At 47.9% G+C, this 23,910-nt stretch overlaps 1 protein-coding gene across 2 annotated transcripts in view; it reads right to left on the bottom strand.

The window, feature by feature from the left end:
- The window catches only part of NOS1 (nitric oxide synthase 1), a 174,764-nt gene that overhangs the window by 17,853 nt on the left and 133,001 nt on the right, over positions 1–23,910 (bottom strand). For both annotated transcript variants that reach the window (XM_026514576.4, XM_044389890.3), the window contains exons 12-21: positions 22,033–22,227; positions 21,535–21,620; positions 18,972–19,116; positions 17,591–17,695; positions 17,023–17,081; positions 16,009–16,110; positions 13,757–13,873; positions 9,869–10,043; positions 6,230–6,368; positions 5,708–5,786 (exon numbers count right to left, since the gene is read on the bottom strand). In XM_026514576.4, coding sequence (XP_026370361.2) covers positions 5,708–5,786; positions 6,230–6,368; positions 9,869–10,043; positions 13,757–13,873; positions 16,009–16,110; positions 17,023–17,081; positions 17,591–17,695; positions 18,972–19,116; positions 21,535–21,620; positions 22,033–22,227 — 1,202 coding nt within the window. The remainder of the gene's footprint in view (positions 1–5,707; positions 5,787–6,229; positions 6,369–9,868; positions 10,044–13,756; positions 13,874–16,008; positions 16,111–17,022; positions 17,082–17,590; positions 17,696–18,971; positions 19,117–21,534; positions 21,621–22,032; positions 22,228–23,910) is intronic.

The following is a 23,910-nucleotide window of genomic DNA, read 5'->3' as shown; positions in this document are numbered from 1 at the left end:
CCCTCTTGTGGAGTTTACATCATCGTGTGGTTTGTGGTCTGCCCTCCCCTGCCTACTGCCCCTCCCTCCCCCCAGCCTCCAGGACAACATAAACTCCAGAGAACAAGGAACCTGTCTGTTTTGTCCATTGCTCTATTCCTGGCAAATAGGACAGTCACAGCACATAGCTGGTACACAAGAAATATTTATTGGCTGAAGGAACCTCAGACTCCCAGGGTTAACTGGTTGCCAGAACAGACTCTAGTCTCAATACCAACCGGGGTTGTCCCAGGAATCACGACCCCATTGGAGCCAAGGCAGTGGAGTCCCCAGTCTGTGTCATGCCATCTCTCCTGGGAATCCCAGCTCTGCCCCCCCCTTTTAAGTGTGTGTGTGTGTGTGTGTGTGTAGGGGGCTCCTCATATTATCACAAAAGAGAAATACATTTGGTCTCGGTTGTGCACAAATCCACCAATATACATTTGAGAGATCTAAGGAGAAAACGCACAGAGAGACTGATTTATGTCCTGCCAGATCATCCCCTTTTCCATTGGTTTTTGTATTTTAAGGGCAGGAGGCTCATGCTAAGGGAAGGCTTCAAGAATGAATTGTCAGACTATGATCATTCTGGTCCATTAGAAGGTTTTAGTACAGACCTATTGCTTTACACAATACCTGAGAACTTGGGGGCTGATTACACTTTGGTAAATCAGATCCTTTGTCCTCTTTGGGTTCCGTAGGCATTTCAGATCTGCTTTTCTTCATTGCCAACTGGTTCTCGGTAGAGACACTTCATATTCAACATGAAGTTTCTACATTCTCCATGGTATGTAAATCAACACTTGAATAGATCAATGGAACTCGCTATATAAAGGAGTTTTCTGGCACACCCAAGAACCCTTTTGTGCTGCAAATAGCCACCAGTATTAAAAATAGTTGTGCTGGCACATTTACTTTTTTGCAAGTATTTTCTCGAAGCAAGGCACCCCTGTCCTTCAGAGGGTGGGGGAAATTGGTGGCTGAGACTGTGAATGGTGGTGTCAGGGTCTGGGGTCCCATTCTCCTTTCCTGGACAGATTTTGCTGTCTCGAGCACTGATCTTGTCAATTATACAGACTTGCACGACTGATTCTGCTCTGAGCTCCTACGGATTCCTGGTTCCTGGAGAGCAAAGACACCATCACCCCCTGCCAACACCAGGGTTGGAATTAAGAGGCTGACAGCCAGCAGGGGGCGCTGTGGGGCTGCCAATTTCGGAGCCTCCCGCGCCAACCACAGGAAGCCTTTGAAAGGCCCCCAAATCAATTCCCACTTTCTCCCAGATCATCACGATTTCTTTCAGAAGTATATTTGCCTCTGTTCTTCTGGCCGGTACAAAATAGAAATGCGGAGGACCCGAACTTGCTGAGCTGGCTTGCGCTCACAGCCATTTCCCCCAAGTCCTCTTGAACGTGACATAAGGTGGTCAGGCAGACAAGGGGCAGGAATGGGGAGGCAGCTGGCAGGTTAGCTAGGTGGCCCAGGCTCAGCCCATGCTGGGAATTTAACCAAGGGGACGTTGCAAGCTTCTGAGAACCGCAGCGCTGTATGGCTCTGTAGCCTCAGGGCACCGTGATGGGCTGATCTTTGAAGCTTTGTGGGGGAAGCAGATTCCCCCCAACCCTCTCTTGGTAGCACTAACCTGGAGAGCAGTTGTCTTAAATCTCAGTTCTGCTGGGGGTTTGTAAGTATAGGATTTTGTAAGCTTTTTTTTTTTTTTTAAGCTTGGGACACATATGGGCCATTGAGAAGTAGAGGGGGAGGGGAGAAAGGGCAGAAAGGGCAGTGTGGGAAGGTAGTAGTCATTGGGGCCCCTCCATCCCCTCCTCCAGATTCCAGAAGCATAGCACATACACACACAGACATAAACACACACACGCATGTACGCTTGGCAGCGGTTCAATGACAGGTTCACAGATGAAACAACAGTCTGCTAACGTCCAGCATTAAATGGGAAAAAAATAGCTAATGTTAAGAATAAACATTGTAAGTTTCATTCATTCAGCAAATATGTATGGAGTGACAGGCACTGTTCTAGGCCCTGGTGAGATAGTGGTGGGTCTGGGGTTCCATTCTCATTGAGTGTCCGATTCTCATTGAGAAGCAACTTAAAAAGGTCTCAGAGCAGTTGGTGATGTGGATGGGTGCGTGGTGATGGGCTGGGGGCAGCAGGCTGAGTGAGTGATCATCAGATAGGATGGTCAGGGAGGCTGCTGTGGTGATGTGACATTTGAGCAGAGACCTGAACAATGAGAAAAAGGGGACATGCAAAGATCTGTTTGGGAAGAGTGTCTGCATGTGCAAAGGCCCTGGGGTAGGAACAGGTATGGCATATTTGGAGAAAGGAAAGAAGGCTGAAGTGTTTGGAGAGTGGTCAACACAGATGTAGGGGGCAGGGGAGGGAAATCAGAATGCTGGGCAGAGGCCAGATCACGAGGCCTTCATCATGACCTGTCATGGCAAGAAGTTTGGAGGCCTCCTCAATCCAGTGGGAAGCCACTGGAGGGTGTAAAGTTGTGGAATGACGGGATTCAATTTACATTTTTCCAAGATTGGTCTGGCTGCTGTTTGGAAATGGATCTTTGAGAGAAAAGCCAAGAAACAAGGAGACAAGTTAGGGTCTATTGTAGCCACTCATACATCGATGAACATGGCTTTGCTGAAGGTGGCAGCTGTACGTCTGAGATGAAGCTGAAGGTCAAATCCCAGAGGACCAGCTTAGGGCCGGACGAGCAGTGTAAGGGAGGGAGAGGAGGCAAGGAAGATGCTGGAGTTTTTGGCTTAAGCCAAATGTTGATGTTCTCTGTTGAAACGGGGAAGGCTGGAGAGAAGCAATTTCATCCAAGGAGTGATGAGAACCAAGAGCTCCCCTACCAAGAACTACCCATTGTAATATCCCGCCACTCTCCACGATGGCCCAGCACTGAGGCCCCCTTCTGCACCTCTGATCTGCCAGCCTCTGCCTAGATGTCCCTCCTCTGTTCTCATTCCCTTTCTAAAGCCTACCCTGCACTTCTCCTCCTCCTTCGGACATGTAGGACTTATGATCACCGCACCCATTACTGCTCCATTACCCTCCTTTCTGTATTGTTTGCTAATGAGGGTACCTAGAAAATGTATTTCCTGGCCAGACAGTAACTGTGGTCACTTTTCTCTTTAGATGTGCAAGGATCACCCCCAGAAGGCTGTTTACTTCCTCTTATGCACTTTGCTTGCAATTAAGGGTCTGGGGGGCAGGGAGTAATTTGTAATATCTCGCTTATGGACTCCTGGCCCAAACAGCCTGACTTTGCGCCAACTTGGGCAGGGGAAATGGGAGAGAGTATCATGCTTTTCTTTTTACTCGATTATCCCTTAAAACAAACCAACAACTTATAAAACTGGCGATAGCAGTAAGCCTGAAAATAGGTCATGCTCTAGAGTGTGCTTCTAAAGAGAGAGATACCTACATGCAATTTGATCCTTTTTGTGTTAATTCACGACTGATTTTAATAGTAGGTTCTAGTCCCAACCTTGCTGAAATAGTCTCTTCTAAGTCACTCAGCATAGAGTCAGCTGCCCTGTCCAGAGGTGAGTGGGGGTTATTCTGGGACTTTGGTCCAACTTAGCATCAGAATATTTGCAAAGGACCTTGCTTTTTATGTACCAGGGTTTAGGGAGTAATTTTTGTGATTTGGTCTTTCACAGTTTGTTGCTAAAGGAAATTTCCAGTGGATTCTTAGTCTCTTCTCTTCCATGCTACTGAAGTCATCCCTTGCCACGGGGCAGAAATGGGAAGTAAGCGTGCGTATTTCAAACACAAGGTCCCTCTCTGTATCAGAGATCTCTATGCTCCGAATGTTGCATTTAACTAATTATTCAAAGGGATTCATTTCCCAACCCATTTCTTTAATGTTTGAGGATCTAAGAGAGTACATGAGAGCTTGGGGGCTTCATCCTGCTGATTATCAGTGGTCTGAAGGCCACGTAGAAAGCATGCATACTAAATTTGCACGTGTTTGAAGCTGGGACGGATAAGGGAAGGTATCATGTGCGAGTCGCTTCTTGCACCTCGTCCTTAATGCAGCAGCCTTGCAACGCTCTGGAGGACACCTGGGTAGCCATTCGGCATGCTGACTTTGGAGCTGGAGACCTGAGTCTATGTGACCTTGAAAAAGTCACTTGCATTATCTACTTATCACTTTTCATATTTAAAACATCGATGATGGGGCGCCTGGGTGGCTCAGTCAGTTGAGCATCCGACTCTTGATTTCAGCTCAGGTCATGGTTGTGGGATCAAGCCCCGCGTCCGGCTCCACACTCAGTGGGGAGTCTGCTTGAGATTCTCTCTCTCCCTCTCCTTCTGCCCCTCCCTGCCTAAAATAAATAAATCTTTAGAAAAATAAAAAAACAAAAACCAAAAAACATCGATGATAATAGTACTGACTTCCTGGGCTGGTCAAGAGTTCTGGGAGATCCTGCACAGAGAGGACTCAAGACAGGGCTTGGCTCACAGAAAGCACTAGAGAAATGTCAGCAAATCTGTACAGCCGCCGTTCCCATTCTGCATCAGGAGACAGGGGCTCGGAGGGCCTGAGTGACTGGCCCACGGTCACACGGCTGGTGTGCAGTGGAGCTGGGGTCAGAACCCAGGGCTGTCCAGCTCGTGAGCCTACTCTTTGGACTGAAGAATCAAGATTTCAAAAGATCGGCATGGGCTGTAACCAGAAAGTGAAAAAAGACGCCATTCCTTAGGGATCAACGCAAAGGACTTCATTAAGGCCAAAAATCTTATTTACAGAAGTCGAGGGATGGACAGACCTGGCTCACTCCCTTTGAAAACAGCAGCAAGGGTGTAAGCTTTAATGGGAGAGCGGCATGGGCGCAGGACAAAGCCCGCGATCTTGGGTGGCGTAAGTGTGTCCTGCTCAGGTCGGGGGGTGGCTATCATGGCCCCAGGGCACGTGGCAGGTGTGCCACGTCCTCCGCTGTGCTGTGACTGGGTTTGAGAATGACCTTGCCGGCAGGACAGAGTGTGTCCTTTTACTAAAGTGAAAGGCTTCGGAAATGGGGTCTTAGGAAGCACGGTTTGAAGGAATCAAAACCCAGGAGAGACTGGCCAATGTCCGTGGCTATTAGCAGGTCTCTCATCTGGAAGAACGGAGTTTGTTTTGGGTGTCACCAGCGTATAACTGAGATCGGTGTGGAGTGCTGGGAAGATGCCCTTCGGTTATAGCAATAGAAGATAATTTCTAACAATTAGGACTTTGAAACACAGAGTGGGCTGTTTGGTGAGGTAATGAACCTCCCATCATCCCAAAGGAATTTAAGCAGCATCTGGGTAGCCAGTTTTCGGGACTCTAGAGAAGAATTACCCCCAAGGAGGAAGTGTTCTCTGACTAGTACGCTGTGGTACAATGGACATTCAGCAGTCCACAAGGGTGTGCTCTGTATTAAAAATGCCTCATGAATCCTTTCCCTTTCTGCTCTCCACAATGATCACCGGCATGGCCTCTCCCGCTCCCTCTAGGTCGGAGCTTGGCAAAGGGAAAGCGGGAAACCTCGATGTTACAAAGCAGTAAGCGGATCTCAGTGGCACTTGGGATGGTCGAGGGAAGCCAGTCCTCCGCGTCAACCAGGGCTCCTCCCTGATTGTGGGGGGCATCTGGAGCACGAGTGGGGAACCGCCAGCCAACCAAGGGGTTCCTACCTGGATTTAGGGCTCTGAAGGTTCTGACGGCTGAGGAGTCGAGCGGCTGAGACCCGCTTTTTGTGGACAGTGGACAGACCTGCGGTGAGAACAACAGTCTCCCTGAGCTGGGGTTAAACCATGGTCAGTACAAAGCCTCCAGCTTCTCCTGACCCTCTCTTCACGCGTCTACTGTCCTCTGGAGTGAAGTGAAGAGATGAAAGAAAAGACACAGGGTGGGTGGGGGGGGGGGCTGTGGATAATGCAGAAGCAAGAGCAAATCTGGTGGAGCTGAGCTGAGAAGAAGAGTTTCAGGGTAACGCACCACCCCATTGGAGGGAGAGACGTCCAGGCACAGGGCGACTGGGTGTGGGGCGCTGGCAGTGTATTTGTTTTCAGAGGACTGCACTCAAGACAGACGGAAGCCATGACACCCAGCTTCTCTCAGCACCTTTCAGTGTGTGGGGGGGACACTCTGTCTTGCCTCCCCCTTCCCCCCTCCCACTGTCCTGCATGCCTCTCCAGGAGGGTGGTGAGAGGTACCTTGCGTAAGTTCTGGAGCTTCGGCCATGTAGGTGAGGCGGAATTTATTCCTCTTCCAGCTGCGGTCATTGCTGATGAGGGAGTTGTTGGCCTTCTCGATGTTGACGTCATCTCCCACACAGAACACATCACAGGCTGCCTGTGGCACATGCAGGGATCTCAGTGACCTCCCAGTCATGGCATGTATCCATCCATCCATCCATCCATCCATCCATCCATCCATCCATCCATCCACCCACCCACCTATCCATCCATCCATCCATCCATCCATCCATCCATCCATCCATCCATCCATTTGTCTATTCATCCCTCCATCCCTCCACCTACCTGCCCTCCTTCCCTTCTCCCCTCCCTTCCTTTCTTCCTTCCTTCCTTCCATCCATCTGTCCATCCATCCTTCCATTCATCCATCTACCCACCCTTCCTTCCTTCCCTGCTCCTTCCTTTCCTTTCCTTTCCTTCCTTCCTTCCTTCCTTCCTTCCTTCCTTCCTTCCTTCCTTCCTTCCTTCCTTCCTTCCTTCCTCCCCTTCCTCCTTCCCTTCCTTCTGTCCATCCATCCCACCATCCCTCCATCTAACCCTTCCTTCCTTCCACTCACCCACCCATCCACCCATCTGTCCATCCCACCACCAACCTGCAAGCCACTCATCCATCCATCTATCCACTAATCCATCCTATATTTTTTGAATGCTTTGATATGCTGGACATATCATATTTACTAATTAATGACTTTAGGATTTAACCTCTAATATGTAACTTTTATGTCATTTATTCCTGAAACCAATATTTGTAGAGGCCTAACATTAAGCAAGAAAATAAACACCTCAGGGGCACCTGGGTGGCTCAGCCGGTTAAGTGTCTGCCTTTGGTTCACATCACGATCTCAGGGTCCTGGGATCAAGCCCCGCATCAGGCTCTGTGCTCAGCAGGGGAGTCTGCTTCTCCCTCTCCCTCCACCCCACCCCTCGCTCATGCTCACTCTCTCTCTCAAATAAATAAAACCGGGGAGACTGTTGTTGTTCTCAAATAAATAACATCAATAAATAAAATCAGTCAGTTAAGCGTCTGCCTCCGGCTCGGGTCATGATCCCAGGGTCCTGGGACTGAGCCTCATGTCAGGCTCCCTGCTCAGCAGGGAGTCTGCTTCTCCCTCTCCCTCTGCCCCTCTCCCCTGCTTGTGATCTTTCTCGAGCACATTCTCTCTCTCAAATAAAAATCTTTAAAAAAATAAACTAAATCTTAAAAAAGAAAATAAACACCTTAGAACTTCCTATCCATCCTCCTCTAAAAATTTAAACACTTACATTAAAAGCAGAACATATTGAATGTTTGAACACCTGCCTATGAATTTTGCTTTTTTTCTATTTCTTTCTTTCTTTTCCCCCCCAAGGTCAATCAATTCTCTGACTTCAGTAATCCTAAAAATTACCATTTGGAACTCAGGTTTTTGGGATAAAAGCCATGGATAATTTAAGAGTGTTTTTATTTTTGTTTTTTTAGAGAGAGAGCATATGAGCAAGGTGGGGAGGGGCAGAGGGACAGGGAGAGAGAGAATCTTAAGCAGACTCTGTGCTGAGCATAGAGCCTGATGTGGGGTCAATCCCATGACCCTGAGATCATGACCTGAGGCAAAACCGAGAGTCGGATGCTTAACTGACTGAGCCACCCAGGTGCCCCAATTCAAGAGGTTTTTCAGGGTAGCTTTAACCATTTTTGGCCTTGTGTTGATTTTCAGACAATCTAAACATCCATCAACTGATGGATGGATAAACAAAATATGACATATACATACAGCAGAATAGTATTGGGCTGTAAAAAGCAATGAAGTACTGATATATATACTACAATGGGGATGAACCTTAAACACGTGAAATGAGCCAGGTTCAAAAGATCACACACTATCTGATCTCATTCACATGAAATGTCCAGAAGAGGCAAATCTACGGAGACAGAAACCAATGAGTGGTCGCCAGGACTGGGTGTTTGGTGGGAGAATGGCGGGGTACAGCTAAAGGATACAGTGCCTTGTGACAGACCCCGCTTCTGGAGTGCTCCATCAAAGTGGGCTGACTGAAGTCAAGAACCATAGTGGTCTCAAGGTAACAAAAGCTAAGTTATCACAATGTTCCTTGTCTAGGAAGAAATGCAGAAACAGGCTTATGGACACAGCCTCCCCGCACAGATACCCAGAAAGCTCAGGGGCCTCAGTTTCCCCTTTTCCTCCCTATCTGCATCAGCATGCCAGATGGAAAGTGCAAATGACTGACAGGACATTGCATGGATCCTTTCTCCTGTGGCTGCTGGACAGAATGCATTTTGGGGTGGAGGGAGGAGGAGGGTTGGCATTCATGGTTTTTTGCTTTTCCCAGGATGGCCAACTGAATCACACCCCACACGCAGATAGGAGGCCATTATTCATTATTCTCCTGTGACCTCATGTCTAGAATTGCACTGTCCAAAGGATGTTCTATCACGATGAGAATGTTCTGTGCTGTCTCCTGGGGTGGCTACTGAGTACATGAAATATGCAGCCAAGGAATGGGATCTTTAAATAGAATCTATTTAATATAGATAGTAAATAGAATTAAAAATCTAATTAGAAATGATTACAATTTTATACATTCATTATGGTATATAAAATACATATGTAATTATTTTATGTGGGATAAATATATTTATGCAATTATGTCGTATATAATATTTCTGTCATAATATACACTATACTATATTATAGATATTTTATTTCTATGCATATATATATATAGACACTTTTCATGCAACATACAATTCATCATTTTAAAATGTACAATTTCACGGTTTTTAGTGTGTTGAAAGAGTCCTGCAACCCCCACTGCTATCCAGTTCTGGAACATTCTCATCCTCCCAGAAGAAGACCTATACCCGTTAGCAATCATTTCCATTTTCCATTTCTCCAGACCCCTGGCAACCATGAATCTGATCTCTGTATGGATTTGCCTGTCCTGGACATTTCCTATGAATGGAAGCATAGACCTTTTGTGCCTGGCCTCTTTCACTCTGCAGGTTTGCGAGGCTTATCCATGGTATAGCAGGTGTTAGTGCTTCATTCTTGTCTTGGCTGAATCATATTGCATTGTCTAGACACACCGTACTCACTTATCCATTCAGCCTGTTGAATGTTCATTTACATTGACATTTAAATAGCACACGGGGCTAGCGGCTGCTGTATTGGTCAGCGAAGATCTAGCACAAGAGGGAGAAGCTTGTCCAAGTAGACAAATTGGAAACCTGAGCTCCAGGGCGAGGCACGCCCCCTGGTGTGGCTAACCAACTTTATGTTTTCGGTCTACTTGTCTACCAAATGTGCGGGAGGGACAGATTCTTCCCAGCTCTGAAATCCCAAGACTACAATTTTTTTAATAGACTCACTCCCTACCCATAATGCAGGGGGTTAGATTCTGGGTGGAGAATGTGTGTTTTAAGTTCACCCAAACTCATCTGAGTTGTTGAAACCTGTATCCTGGCTGGATACATGGGGGAAATACTGGGGGTTCTCTCAAGTTTCTTCTATTTCTGATGGTGTAGGAACTCCGTCTTTGGAGATCTTGGGGGAGGGTGTGTGACTTCCCCTTAGGTCTGAGATCTGGGCTGGTGGTTACCTTGAAGACCTTCTTGGCCCAGGTCCTGAAAGCCTCTTCCTGCCCACACAGCTCATCCCCTTCCCTCATCTTCAGGATCCTCTCTCCTCCCAGCTCCTCCAGGAGGGTGTCCACAGCATGTCCAAAGGCACAGAAGTGCGGGTAAGCACGGGAGCCAAGGCCAAACACAGAGAACCTGCCAAGGAGACAACAAAAGGTCCGTGTTAGGGGACTGTGGGGCGTGAGGAGGTGTCTGGTGTTATGGACTCTATGTCCCTCCACCAAATTCATATGTTGAAACCCTAACCCCAATGTGGCTGAATTTGGAGATGGGGCCTTTAAGGTGGTAACTGAGGTTAAATGGTGTCATAAGGTTGGGCCCTAGTCCAATAGGACCAGTGTCCTTAGAAAAAGAGGAAGAGACACCAATAACACTCTCTCACTCTGACAGTGCAGAGAGGAGAGGCCATGTGAGGGCACAGCTAGAAGGCGGCCATCTGCAAGCCAGGAGGAGAGGCCTCACCAGAAACCAATCCTACTGGCACCTTGATCTTGGACTTCCAGCCTCTAGAACTGTGAGAAAATAAGTATCTGTTGTTGGAAGCCACCCACTCTGGTATTTTGTATGGCAGCCTGAGCAGACTAAGACATCTGGTTATCTCTAGAAGGACCATGTTTATTTAGCCCATGGTGGTCAGATGGTCCTGAGCTCACCTGGAGAAGATCATTTTAAAATGTGGGAGCCCTTGGGGCCTGTCTCCTTTCCTTCTGGTCTCTGTTAGGTATGAACATCCTCAGGAGATCATTCCCAGTGGTCCCTAGGAGGCTGAGTTAGGGATAGCGATGACCCAGAGCCATTGGCTTGTTGCCTCTGTGTCCCTTTCTAAGCCAGAGAAATTAGTCTACTTTTTGGGGAAGGCTTGAATTCTATCACGGACACAACCAGATGAGTTTTAAGTACAAAGATAATGAAAATCATCACACAACAGTCCTCAGGGACCTGTATTAACGAGGGGATCAGAAGAACTTGTCATTAACACAGCAAATGTTCCCTGTATGTTAACTAACTGGAATTAAAAACAAAAAAACCCACATCAAATGTTGGTGGATAAACAGGTTCTTCTAAAAGGGGATGAAAGATTTATAAATATGCTGACTCCACACCTTGCACTGTCTATGAAATTAATTTGCTTTGCAAACCCTTTTTGCCTAGATAACACCAAGAAAACGTGGGCATTTGAATCAGTGGGGGTCAAGTTAATGAGATTTTCCTCTCTGTTAAAGTGGGCTGCCTTGACTTGAGGATGAGAAGGGAAGGGCTCTGTCTCAGATCGACACTTTTGCTAGTTCACTGTCCTACAGACACTTTATGTCACACTTCCAGGGCTCGGTCCTGGCTGTGGGTCTCGACCTCACTGGGACCGGAGCAACAGGTTGGTAAGTGAGACAGGAACATCACGCCCCACTTCTTTCCTGGGTCAGAGTTTTCTGCCGTAGACTGTCATCTCAGACAAGCCCAGGCATGGAGCTGTGTAAGCTATTCCATGCTGGCTCTGGTTCTGCCTCTGAATCTCTTTGTTTAGGATGAAGGGGCCCAGTTGGCCAAAGATTGAGATGGGGAACACAGGGGAGGTGGGGGAAGCTGGGAAGGGACTCCCATTCTCTCTGTCATTGGAGAATGCACTTGAGATAGATCTAGGCATCTCACAGATCAAGTGAGGGTTAGCAGAGGTTAACATCTGGTCCTTGGAAACCTACACCCATGCTTCCCCACGGAGCTTCTTCTCCTTTCCTGCCCTTCTTTCCTCTGGGCTTATAGAGCCTTTCCAAGGAAAGTATGGGGGATTAGGCAGTGTTTCCCCCATCACTTCTTCACCTGTGATCTTCCTAGAGCTGGATTCCTCACCTTTTCCTCCAAGGATGGTGGTGTGACAGGTTGGAGAGCTGGTAAACCAGGAGTGGACTGGTTGGAGGGGGGCTGGGAAGGAGCACTTCCACCCCAAGCTATGCCCCTTAGCTTCAGCCCAATGGAGATTGGAAATTCCTAGCACCAGTCATGACGTGACTTGTGGTTACAGAGCTGCTCCTCAAACACACTGTATTTATGTTCATGGAATCTGGCGTACGTGACTTCCACTAATACTATTGTTTCCTTATTCCTGCTGTTTAGCTTGCTTTTAATTTCACTAGCTTATCAAATCCACTTGTATTCACTAACAGATGGCTCAGGTGATTCATTCATTAGTATGTTTTCTGGTTCACCTGAAGACCCACTTACTTCCTAGACTCAACATCTTCACCACCATCGTCACCTCATGATTTCCAACTTCCTATCGTAAGCCTCCAAACCAGGAACTGGCACACTTCTCATACATGGGGCCAGAGAGTAAATATTTTTAGGTTTCTAGGCCAAGAAGCAAAATCGAATCTATTATGTAGATACTTACATAACAGACAGAAAACGAATTCCTGCACATTTTTGTTGACAAAATAAAAATTTTTTAAAATTATTATTACAGTTATTGAAGTTATTGAATGTTTTAGTACTATGTCTACGTATGAGGATAGAATTCCTTTTTTGGGGAGGGGGTAGCGTTTTGCTTAATTGGCATTCAATGGTAATGTTTCCTATCATCAAGTGAATTGCAAATGTTCAACTAGAAAAACCATTCCCAGCTCATGGGTTGTGCAAGAGTACACAGTGGCCAGGCTGAATGCACCTGCAGGCTGTAGCCTGCCAATACCTACCCTAAGCCATGACAGATTTAATACGGAAAAAATGGGTCTGGCTGTCAAAGCACAAAACTGACGTTCAATGTCAAGCTAAACCAATGCGCTGATGTCAAGGCCCACAGAATGAATAATGCCAAGGGTGACGCTAATATGAATTATGCACGTTGTGTGATAATGATGTGTCAGTGTCGGTTCATTCACTGTACAAAGGCGCCACTCTGGATAGAGATGGTGGGGCAGGGGGAGGCTGTTTTTGTTGGGGGTGGGGAAGGGAGTATAAGGGAAATCTCTGTATCTTCCTCCCAGTTTTGCTGGGAACCTAAAACTGTTCTAAAAAAAAAAAAGTCTATTAAAAAGGGCACCGCTGGACAGAAAACTTCGATATCTAGGACCCCTGTGATGTGAGGCATCTACCAAGCATTGCTGTGAGCAGATAACAAGAAGGTCTGGTTGGCAAAGGTCAGGAAGATTGGTGGCCAGGCCAGGATACTCGGCTTACGTGAGCCTTGTGTTGACTAACATCGGCAAAACCAAGGATGTGACATCCAGTTTTCTTTCTTTCTAAGTGCTCATTGAATTGAATTCACAACTGTTGAAATACAAAATATCTGTCCATGTCCTACCTAAAATAATCTTGTGGTGTGTGACCACTATACTTTGGTAAACATGGGTTGGGCCAATATTTTTTGAATCTGACTGCACATTAGAGTCACTTGGGCCCAATTCTAGATCAATTACATCAGAATTTCTGGAAATGGGGCTTGGTTACTGGCACATTGCCAACGTCGCCAGATGATTTTGATGTGCATCCAGGGTTGAGAGCTGCTGGGGCATGGTGGGGTGTCTCCAGAAGCTTCTATTAGGTGTAAAACATATCACCAGGAAGGGTAGCTCATTGAGTGATTTCTAGGGATTAACATCTTTCAGCACACATGATGTGCTGATGATGGGGTGAGATTTGGGCAATGGAGCTCTGAGAGTATATAGGAAGAGGTCACAGGAGAGCCCAGCTAGTGTGCTTTGACAGGCCTGGGGGAGTCCCCAGACAATAAGAGTGCCGCCGGTTATTCAAGAGATGGATGGGAGTAGAAGGGAGACCCACTAACAAAGAGCTCACTTTGTAACTGAATCCAGTTCACCGAGATGTCTTCTCTGATGCCCTCGGCCCTTGCTCACCTCACATTTGCCAGGGGTCCAGCACTCTCAAAGTTGTCTCTGAGGTCTGGCCCATCGCCCGACGATTTATGGGAGTCAGAATACGAGGAAACGCTATTGAATCGGACCTTGTAGCTCCTGCCAAAACACAAGAAAGCCCATGAGCTCTGGCTTGGAACCCCCTCTCGAGGTCAACACCCCAAAGGATCTTCAAATGACCAGTCCTGTTTCTAGGACCTTCTCTTGCATGTTGAGACCATAGCGCTTCTATGGACTCTTCCAGAACGGATCAACTTACCTTCATCCACCACGATGATAGCTAGCCATCTGCATATGACACCACTTGTCTTTAAAAGGTTTCTGACAACACTTGACTCAGGGATCTTGAGAGCAAGATGGTCAAAATGATTTAATGGTCAAAAAGTCACGAATAGTACAGACCATCCCCTAACCATTAGACCATACTTCCTTGCTTCCCAAATTATAACGAGCATGAAAATCATCCTGGGATGCTGTTAAAGGGCAGATTCTTTTTTTTTTTTTTTAAGATTTTATTTGTTTATATGACAGAGAGAGAGACAGCCAGCAAGAAAGGGAACACAAGCAGGGGGATTGGGAGAGGAAGAAGCAGGCTCCCAGCGGCAGAGCCCGATGCGGGGCTTGATCCCAGAATGCCGGGATCACGCCCCAAGCTGAAGGCAGACGCTTAATGACTGAGCCACCCAGGCGCCCCTAAAGGGCAGATTCTGATTCAGCAGATTTGGGCAGGGCCTGAGGTTCGGGATTTCTAAGAAGTACCCAAGAGATGCCGATGCTGCCGGTCCCCAGTCCTCACTCTGAGCAGCCAGGAACTAACTTGTGTTGTTCTCTAGGGTAGCTCTGTGTATCTATTGACACGTAAAGTTACATGGATTCAAAAGAAACACAGTTAAGGGGTGCCTGGGTAGCGCAGTCGTTAAAGCGTCTGCCTTCGGCTCAGGGCGTGATCCCGGTGTTCCGGGATCGAGTCCCACATCGGGCTCCTCCGCTGGGAGCCTGCTTCTTCCTCTCTCACTCCCCTGCTGTGTTCCCTCTCTCGCTGGCTGTCTCTCTGTCACATAAATAAATAAAATCTTTAAAAAAAAAAAAAAAAGAAACACAGTTAAAAATTCTGTGCCTCACTCGTACTAGCCACGGGTCAAGTGCTCAGGAGCCACATGTGGCTAGTGACTGCCATATTGGATAGCACAGCTACAGGCCATTTACACCACCCTAGAAAGTTCTATTGGATTGTGCTGGACAAATCCCATTCAATACTCTCTTTCCATTAAGTTATGGACCTTGGACATTTCAAGGGGCTGTCACATTTCCCATTTTAAGGAAATCGTGGAAAATGTTCGGCACTGAGACATGGCACGAAAAGAGATTGAATCTCTTATTAAACTCTTTTGAAGGGGAAGGAAGATGTCACTGCGACGCAAACCTCAGCACGAGAGGCTCGGGAGCCTTGAGACTTCAAAGAAAGATCCAGTTTCCCTGTTCTCCTCCCAAAGTGGGAAGTGTTGTTCTCCGGCAAGGCAAAAACAAAACACAAAACAAAATAAAATCCCAAGACCAGAAAACAAAACAAAACAACTCCTCCCCAAACAAAAGACCAACACCCAAACCAAAACAAAACGACTCAGCAGACAAATCTGAGTGCAAAAGACAAAAAAAGACATTGCACATTCTGGCAGGCAGGGCTTCTGAGCTGGACGTTCTTCAAAGTTTTCGTTCCAGCATCAGGAAAGTTCTAAATATATGTAAGTGTATTTTCTGCCCTAAAATAGTCTCACATTGAGTCATTTCTGCAAATAAGTCATGCAACATATCAGGGGGCGGCTGTGTTGTTAGTGTGGGAGGGATGGCTAATGCTTGTGGGTTAAGAATAACAGCACATGTATTTGTATGAGGTGTGAGGTTTTTCCAAACACTTTCCTCTTTGTTTTTATCCTTTGATCCTCTCAACAACTCCCAGAGGTGGCTGGGCCGGAGACGGTTTCTCCCCATTTGGCAGATGAGAAAGACTGAGGTCCAAAGAGGTCAAATGCCTTACTCAAGGTTGCTTGGTGAGTTAGTGGCACAGCCTGGGTTAGAACTCGGGTCTCCTTGAGACCCAGATGCGGTCTTGGATGCTTGGGCATTGGGCACACACACCCGCATGCCCACATGAACACAGGGCATATATATGTGCCCACACGTGCATGAACACGCGTGCACACACACACACACACACACACACACACACACTCTACCTCTGCTGGCTGTCACGGGCTGCAGCCAGACCACGGACTCCTGGGTCACCTTGGGGGAGGGGAGGCCCTTTACGGGGAAAGAAACGCAAGGGTTCCGGGTACCTAGAGGGGAGAACGGATGGTGCCCTCTCTCTCCCAGAAGGAGGGGTGAGGGGTAGCCTGTGGTGGTCACCTGGGAAGGGGAAGGGCAGGGAGAGAGAGGACAAAGATGGCCGAGCAGGAGGGATGCAGTTATCCCTTGGGTATGGAAAGTATGTGAGCTTGGCAACAGGTGGTTTGCTAAGGAGAAAACCAGGAGAGGTTTTCTGCGGACCACGGCCTCTAAACACCAGTCAGCGAAGGCACTTGCTTTGCTCCACGCTCGAGGAGGCGCTGTGTTGGTCTCCTGGAAAGACAGCCCTATGATCTTCACTTTACTCCGGACTTGCGGGCTTTGCAAGGGTATTCATGACGCAGGTCACCTTATGAATTAGCTTTAGAGCCTAACCCCGCAGTGGGACACAATTTCGCCATGAACATCTTTTGGCTACAGGCATTTTTTTTTGCCTTATAAGGTATCTTATCTTCTGAACTCAACCTCCATCTTAGCCAGAACTCCACCACAAGTATCCGATGGAATGGTTCTAGGGAAAGAAGCTCATTTTCACTGATTTCGAATGTAGGTTTCCAAAGAGGAGAGATAGTAAGAACTGGTGTTTACACGGGGCTCCTGAGTTTTCATAAGATGCTTCCATCTATTTTCTCCTTCAGTCCTTACAAGTTACGAAGTTAAGGCAGGGATAACAAACCCTATTTGATGGAAAAAGAAACTGAGGCACGGGGCAGTGAAGTCAGCCGAGGAACCAAAACATCAGCCCCACTGGACCCCAGACACCCACCAGCTACCATTGCTCACAAATGGACCTCAGGGTCACGAAAACCAGCCAGCACTCGAACGTGAACCCCAGATGCCCAAAGGCAATCTTTAGTTACCTCCCAAGGGTGTAATGTGACCCTGGAGGGTCATTCACTTACTTCCTTTCCTCATGCACGGAGTTGGGGTGCCTCATTTCCATCAAAGCACAGCCGAATTTCTGGAAGCCAAAAGAGATGAGTGAAATGTGAAGCAGGGATTCAGGAACCAGGAAGAGGGTCGGGCATCGAGTGTCACTGGAGGCGGTCAGGGGTTCGGCGCCTGAGCTGCAGGTGCACGTGGAAGGACCGGCTGATTAAGCGACTACAGGTGCCCCCTCCAGCCCCAGCACACAAATCCCCACTGTGGCTTTCTCTGTATAAAAATATTGTCCCCACTTCTCTCATCTGGGGCAGGGATGCCAAGGTCCTGATTGGGGCATCCATTCCAAAGCAGCAGCTCACTCAGGTGACAGAATTTGCACTAAGGATTGGTTCATCAGCGGACACCAAGAGACTGAAGTCTTGGAATTGTCCAGTCTTTGCGGAACGTGGCTCCACATCGAAATCACAGGTTTTTGAGGCTCTGGGAGGATTTGCTGCTGACTGGCAGGTCTAATTGCTGCCCCTCCTCCTTCCCCCTCACCCCCCTCATGGAGAACATGCTAGAACAGGTGAAAGCTCATCTTACCTCCCCATTCTCAGGGGGGTCTCCATTGCCAAAAGTGCTGGTAACCACCAGGACCAGAGTTTCATGTTCCAGGTGTACAATGTCATATTCTTCCATGGACATCACCTAGGTGGGTGAGGGTGAAGGAATGGTGGGGGAGGGAGAGGAAGGGAGAAGATAACAAGGAGAAGAGGTAAGAGAGAACAAAAAGTGAAGGGGGAAGGAGAAGAAGAGAGACAGAGGAAAAAGATGAGCTGTCTTGAGCCATCTCCTTTGGCAGGAGAACCAAAAGTTCTGGGTGTCACTATTTCAATGGGCTCAAGTGGGTAGAACTAAAAGCTTTTTGGCAGTGGGGGACCTTTCTATGGTCAGAGTGGCCTGAAGGACCATAAAGCATCTGGGGGCAATGGTGGAAGGGGTTGGCCACTAATAGAGACAGATCTTGATTGAGATCCTTGGGCTTATACCCAACTGATCCTGGAATCTTCTTGACCACATTTAGACTGGGAATGGCCCCGCTGGCTCTGAGCAGGTCTCCTCAGCCTCCTTGCTAATCCTCCCTCCAGCAGCATGGGACCTGGGCAAATAAGTTTGAGATTCTTGTCATAAGGAAGATGACTGCCCTGTGTCTTAGCACCTCTCGATCAACATTTCTCCAGGTAGGGTCTAGGGAAGCCCGGTTTCCTGAGAGGCTCCCTGAAAATAAAATGAGCCATGAACAAACACGCTTATATTCTAACCCCTTCTCATTTGGAGATTAGAATACAGTGGACCTTGAACAGCGTGGGTTCGCTTATTCGTGGATTTTTTCCCCCCAATAACTACGGTACAGTACTATCAATGCACTTTCTCTTCTAGTTTTCTTAATAACATTTTCCTTTCTCTAGCTTCCTTTACTGTAAGAATACAGTACATAACACATACAATATACAAAATATGGTAAGCCACTGTTCGTGTTATCTGTAAGGCTTCTGGTCAACAATAGGCTATTAGTAGTTAGGTTTGGGGGAGTCAAAGGATATATACGAATTTTCAGCACCCCTGACCCCCATGTTGTGCAAGGGCTCATTGTATGGACTTGCAAATTGAAGGCTCTGAGATTGAACTGTGTTTAATGCAGAGCTTCCCAAACTGACCCCAGAATGTTTTCTCATACGCCCTCTAAGATCTGGCTCTGAGATGGGGTTTCATTTTGTGATTCCTGGACTCTCCTGGAAGGTCACGGGAAGATGGGCATCAAAGTCCCCTGCAATTTATATGAATATGCATGGGCATGCCGATGGGCACCTTGAGATGTGCTTCCCTCCATTCTCAAAGGTTCTTCTCTGTTGACTTCCCTCTCTCCCCTTCCCAACTGTGTTTACCACGAGGGGCCAGGGAACTGGCACTGTCCCCTACCCACCTTGGCATCAAAGGCGTGTTTGAAGATCTCGCACAAGGTTTTAGCATAGGCCTGCGACTTGCCCGTCTCTGTGGCATAAAGGATGGTTGCCTTGACCCTCTTGGCCATTGCCTGCCCCATGAGCTTGGCCGAAAACTTGACGGCTCTGCGGAGAAGAGGATGGAGAGGAAAATGGGAAATGTAGAAAGGATGGAAGATGCTTAGGCTGGGGCTTTGGGGCAAGAGCCATGATCCTTGAAATATAATGGGAGAGCACTTACTCTCTTGATCTCTGATGGTTTCAGGGACACTAGAAGCCCGAGTTTAGCACCATATTGACCCCTTTATTAAATCCCTCCAGAGCAACTAGTCATGAGCTAACATGGTTGGCTAGTTTTGTTAGTTTGTTGCTTGGCTGACCAATTCCAGTCTTGAGAACCTTGGTTTGCCATGCATGGTCCCTAGAGATGATCATTCATTCATTCATTTATTCTTTCATTCATCAAACATTTGTTGAGTGCTGAATTATGTGCAGGCATAGTTATAGGAGCTGAAAAACACAGACAGGTAGCTGTCATGTAGTTTTCATTCTAGTGTGTATGTGTGTGTGTGTGAGAGAGTGAGAGTGAGAGAGTGAGAGAGAGAGAGAGAGAGAGAATCACTAATAAATCACCAGGTATTGAGTGAGAAGGAATTTTAGAGGTTTATAAATCCACGAAGGAAGGACTAGATCAGGCTTCATCTTTAGGGTCTGGCACAGAGCCTGATAGCTAATAGGCACTAAATAAATATCCATCAAAAGAGGGAATGAATTTTAAAGGTGCTGCTCCCACCGAAGCCCCAGGGAGCTTAAATATCAAGTCTACACTCTTTCTGGCTAAATGGAGAATTCAGAACCAGGGTTCCTTCCTTCTTGTTGATGAGGGTGTGGGGGTGGCAGACAGGCAGAGGCTCAGGAATGCCTGGCCTCACCTTCTGAGCCAGATCCCTGGTCCAATGAATTACCTCAGAGTAGACAAATTGCTAATTACCCCCACCTGGGGATTATTGGTGGTAAATCCATTTTTTAGAATAAGGGAAACCGCCCACACTGCAGGAGTGCTCTGGGCTCAGGGGGAGAAACAGAAAAGAATAAAAGGTGTCTGGAGGATTCCCTTTGAATGATCAGAGCATAAAAAAGCATCTATAATTAACTACCATTGTTTCTACCCCACATTTAATAGTGCAATTAATGTTTTAGATTTCTTCCTCCTTTTTCTCCCCGAAACAGTTGAACTGAACTGAAGCCAAAGGCTGCCCTCCCCGAGAATATCTGTGATGCTCTTGTGAGGGAAAGAATGGCTGCTGATGTGTTCTTGTGTGGCCAGAGAATGGGGTGAGGGGGAAGGAGAGAGGGAGGAGGGAGATGGAGGGAGAGAGGCGGGTGAGCCATGTTAAAGGAGACAGGACCTAGGTTCGGAGTCCCTGCAGGACTCACCAGTGCCTTGCTTCTGGGGTTTGTGGCATGGATGGCATCTGCCCCACCTCTAGGGATTGTACTCAGAGAGTTCTAGACCCGAGGGTGCTGACGGAAGAGTCGCTCACTGCCTACCCAGCTTCTCTGCCGAAAGGTTAATTCTAGGCAGGGGTTTCTGCTGAGCGGGTCAGTGCAGTTCGTTTTCTTTAGGAGAACGCTGGCATCCCCGTTAGATCATCTTGGTCAGCCCCACCTCACTCATCAGCGGGCCCCTTGGTTGGCCACACATTCTTCAGAAATCATGACTCTTCAGTGGCTTAGCCCAAACCCTCTTTCCCTCCCTCCTTTGCTCAGTGGAGTCTATTCATCTCATTCTTCAGCCCAATGGTCATCTTCTGTAGGAAGCCCTCTCTGACCTCTCAAACTTGGTTAGCTCTATTTACGGCACCACGAATCCTTCCTCGATGGCACTTGCAACGTTTACTGTATTTGTGTGATTCCTGGAAAATGAACGGCTGTGAGCTTTGACAGGAGCAACATTGATCTGGCTCATCAGGCATCACTAGAGCCTAGCACAGTGCCTGGCACAAGGTAGACCCTCTGTATTCATTTGTTGGCCAAATGAATGAATGAATGAATGAATGTGTGATGTTAGAGTTCAGCCCTGGGTGAGAGCCCTCTTGAGTTGGCTCATCCCAGTTCCTCCCACCTCTGGGTTCAGTGACTTTCTGTTAGTAACTTGAAATTGGCCAGAGGGGGAGTATTTTACACCATGGAAACTGGCAAATGTTACAAATCTATTATTATTATTATTATTATTATTATTATTATTAATAGTACTATTGTTATTATTTTTAGGAGAGCTGGTTTATCAATATGCCATTGCCTCCAAGACAAGAATTTAGGACATGGAGGTGAGGAATGTGAGGCTGGGAAGGAAAAAAGTTGAAGCAATATCCACATCTCAGACTTGGAGGCAAAGAAGGCATGAGGGGGTCAGAGAAGATGGAGAAATCACGTCACATCACATGAGGGCTCAGAGGCGCAAGCACCTGCCCGGCCTCCTCTTCTGGGGTGCTCTGAGTTTGGAGGCACTTCTACCCCCCCCGCCTCCTTCATGAGACTTACTCCGCCAGCTTCTTGAAGCCGATGGCTCGCCGCTTTGTGGGGGTCCCATTGGTACCTTTCCACACGTGGGTGTTCCAAGGCTCAGGCTGGGAAGAGAGGACCATGGTCACCGCAGTGAGGAGGTCTAGCTCCCTCTGGGGGACACTCAGGACTTCCTGGGTGCTTGCGGCTGCCCAGCTATGTCCAACCTTCAGCCCTTGAAGGGACTGATTCTGCTGGCGGTGACCACAGGGGTCCTTGCACAGACTGGCTGGCCCAGTCTCCCTGCGTGGTCCTGCTAGACCTTTCCACTCAGCCCCTGATCCCTCTCAAACACTCTCCTGGGGACCCCATTAGTCTTTGAGCTAGAGCTGTGCCGGCCAATACGGCAGCCGCCAGCCACATTGGCTCTGAAGCCCTTGAGTGCCAAAGAGCAAGTCTGAACTCGGACATGCTTGAAGCAGAACACGCATCCCAAATATTGAAGATTAGCACCGAAGAGGCAGGGAGGGGCAGGACCTGGTATTCGAAGGAGGGGGTGAGCCGGTAGTTGAGCATCTCCTGGTGGAAGACCGGGGTGATGCTGCCAGACATGGGGGGCACGATCCACACCCAGTCGGCGGGGCAGCCCCCCCGGCAGCGGTATTCATTCTCCATGTGCTTAATGAAGGACTCGGTGGCAGAGTGGTGGTCAACGATGGTCACTTTGTCAGTCTGTGGGAGGAGAAGGGACAGGGAGTCAGGAAGGAAAGGAAGCTGGGGTGTTTCGGGACTCCCTTCCCCATCGAGCAGCGTTTCCCAGAGGGTGGCCCTGGAGATGGTGTTAGGCAGCGTAAAGGGACACTTTGCATGTCCCTCTCAATTATACCCAGGGGAGACTCCCCTTTTGGTGCTAACCCATTTTTAATGCCTCTCTTGCCACTTTTTCTTTCTCCTTCCTCCCTCCCCCCCTCTTCATCACCAGAGAGAAGAACCTCAGGCAGCATTGAGCTGGAATTTAACAACTCTGTGTTGTTTTCCTTGTCTTTATTTGCTTATTAATTTATTTAATATTATAATTACTTTCTATTTATGGCAACTGATACTGACCCTCCATTTATGGTGCTGATATAAAATCCTCTTAAAATAAAATTTTTTTTTTTTTTAAAGATTTTATTTATTTATTCGACAGAGATAGAGACAGCCAGCGAGAGAGGGAACACAAGCAGGGGGAGTGGGAGAGGAAGAAGCAGGCTCATAGCAGAGGAGCCTGATGTGGGGCTCGATCCCATAACGCCAAGATCACGCCCTGAGCCGAAGGTAGACGCTTAACTGCTGTGCCACCCAGGCGCCCCTAAAATAAAATTTTCTAAGTACTAAGGAGGAGTTTATTAAAATTGAAACACAGAAATCGCAGTAGAGGTGGGCGGACTGCGTATCTGGGTAACCACCCCCAGGGCCCGTTCTGGTCGGCCAGTCTGGATTTGCACCTTGTCTAAACACTGCTTTCCCTCTCTGCCCACAAACCCCTGCCCCTTTCTGCATCTTCCCTCCTCAATCACTCATCCCGCTCACATCTCTCCTATCTCTGGCTCACCGGTCTTCATACCTGTCCCTCATTCCACTGAAGTAGGCTCCATCCTTCTCAACGACTCCTGAAAACCTCAAACCTCACTCCTCCATGCTCGAGAGAGAAGAGGGCACTTCCTTCCCTCTCATCCCATCTTAACCTGTCTCTTCCCTGGGATGTTCCTCCGTGTGCCCATTCTCCCTACACCTGACATGGAGGCCCATGGTCCATATTCACATCTATCCATGACTTGATCCGTTCATTCTACTGTGTGTGCCTTCCATGGATGTCTAGGAGGGCCTAGCTTCCCAGACTTGCAGCCCCAGAGGATAGAGCTGGTCTCTATTACAGACAGTGATCTCTAGTCTATAGTTTTCTATAGACCTCTGCCTGGGAGAATGCCACCCTCGCGTAACTATTAGCAGTGTCTTCCTTTTGCTCTAAAAGCATCATGGTTTAGGTAATAAATTCCACAGCTATCCTATGTAACACCACCTGCCACAGAGCCACGCACTGAGGGGGCCCATATGCTTCTGATAACGAAGATGAGTATTCGTGTCTGTTATGTGATAGTCTGAACCCCAAAGGGGTGGCAAGACACAGAGGCTGCCTGCCGTCCCAATTCTAATTGATCCTAAGCAACAAGTCCCAATGGCCCTCCCCCATCTATTCATCTCTTCCTCAAATGGTCTCCACCCAAGATCCAAAATGGAGATCAAGGCATGTGTGCTGGAAAGCAGATCTTGCTGGGGACAGATTTCCCCCCACCCAGTAGCCAGGTCTCTTGACCTTCTGCTCTAAGCCTCTGGAAGGTTTTATAGCTCCCCCTGGACACCTGACAACAAGGC

Source organism: Ursus arctos, unplaced genomic scaffold, assembly GCF_023065955.2.
Source record: "Ursus arctos isolate Adak ecotype North America unplaced genomic scaffold, UrsArc2.0 scaffold_34, whole genome shotgun sequence".
Taxonomy (NCBI): Eukaryota; Metazoa; Chordata; class Mammalia; order Carnivora; family Ursidae; genus Ursus; species Ursus arctos.
The sequence above is the reverse complement of the archived record's forward strand: the minus strand, read 5'-3'. Positions and strand labels throughout refer to the sequence as shown.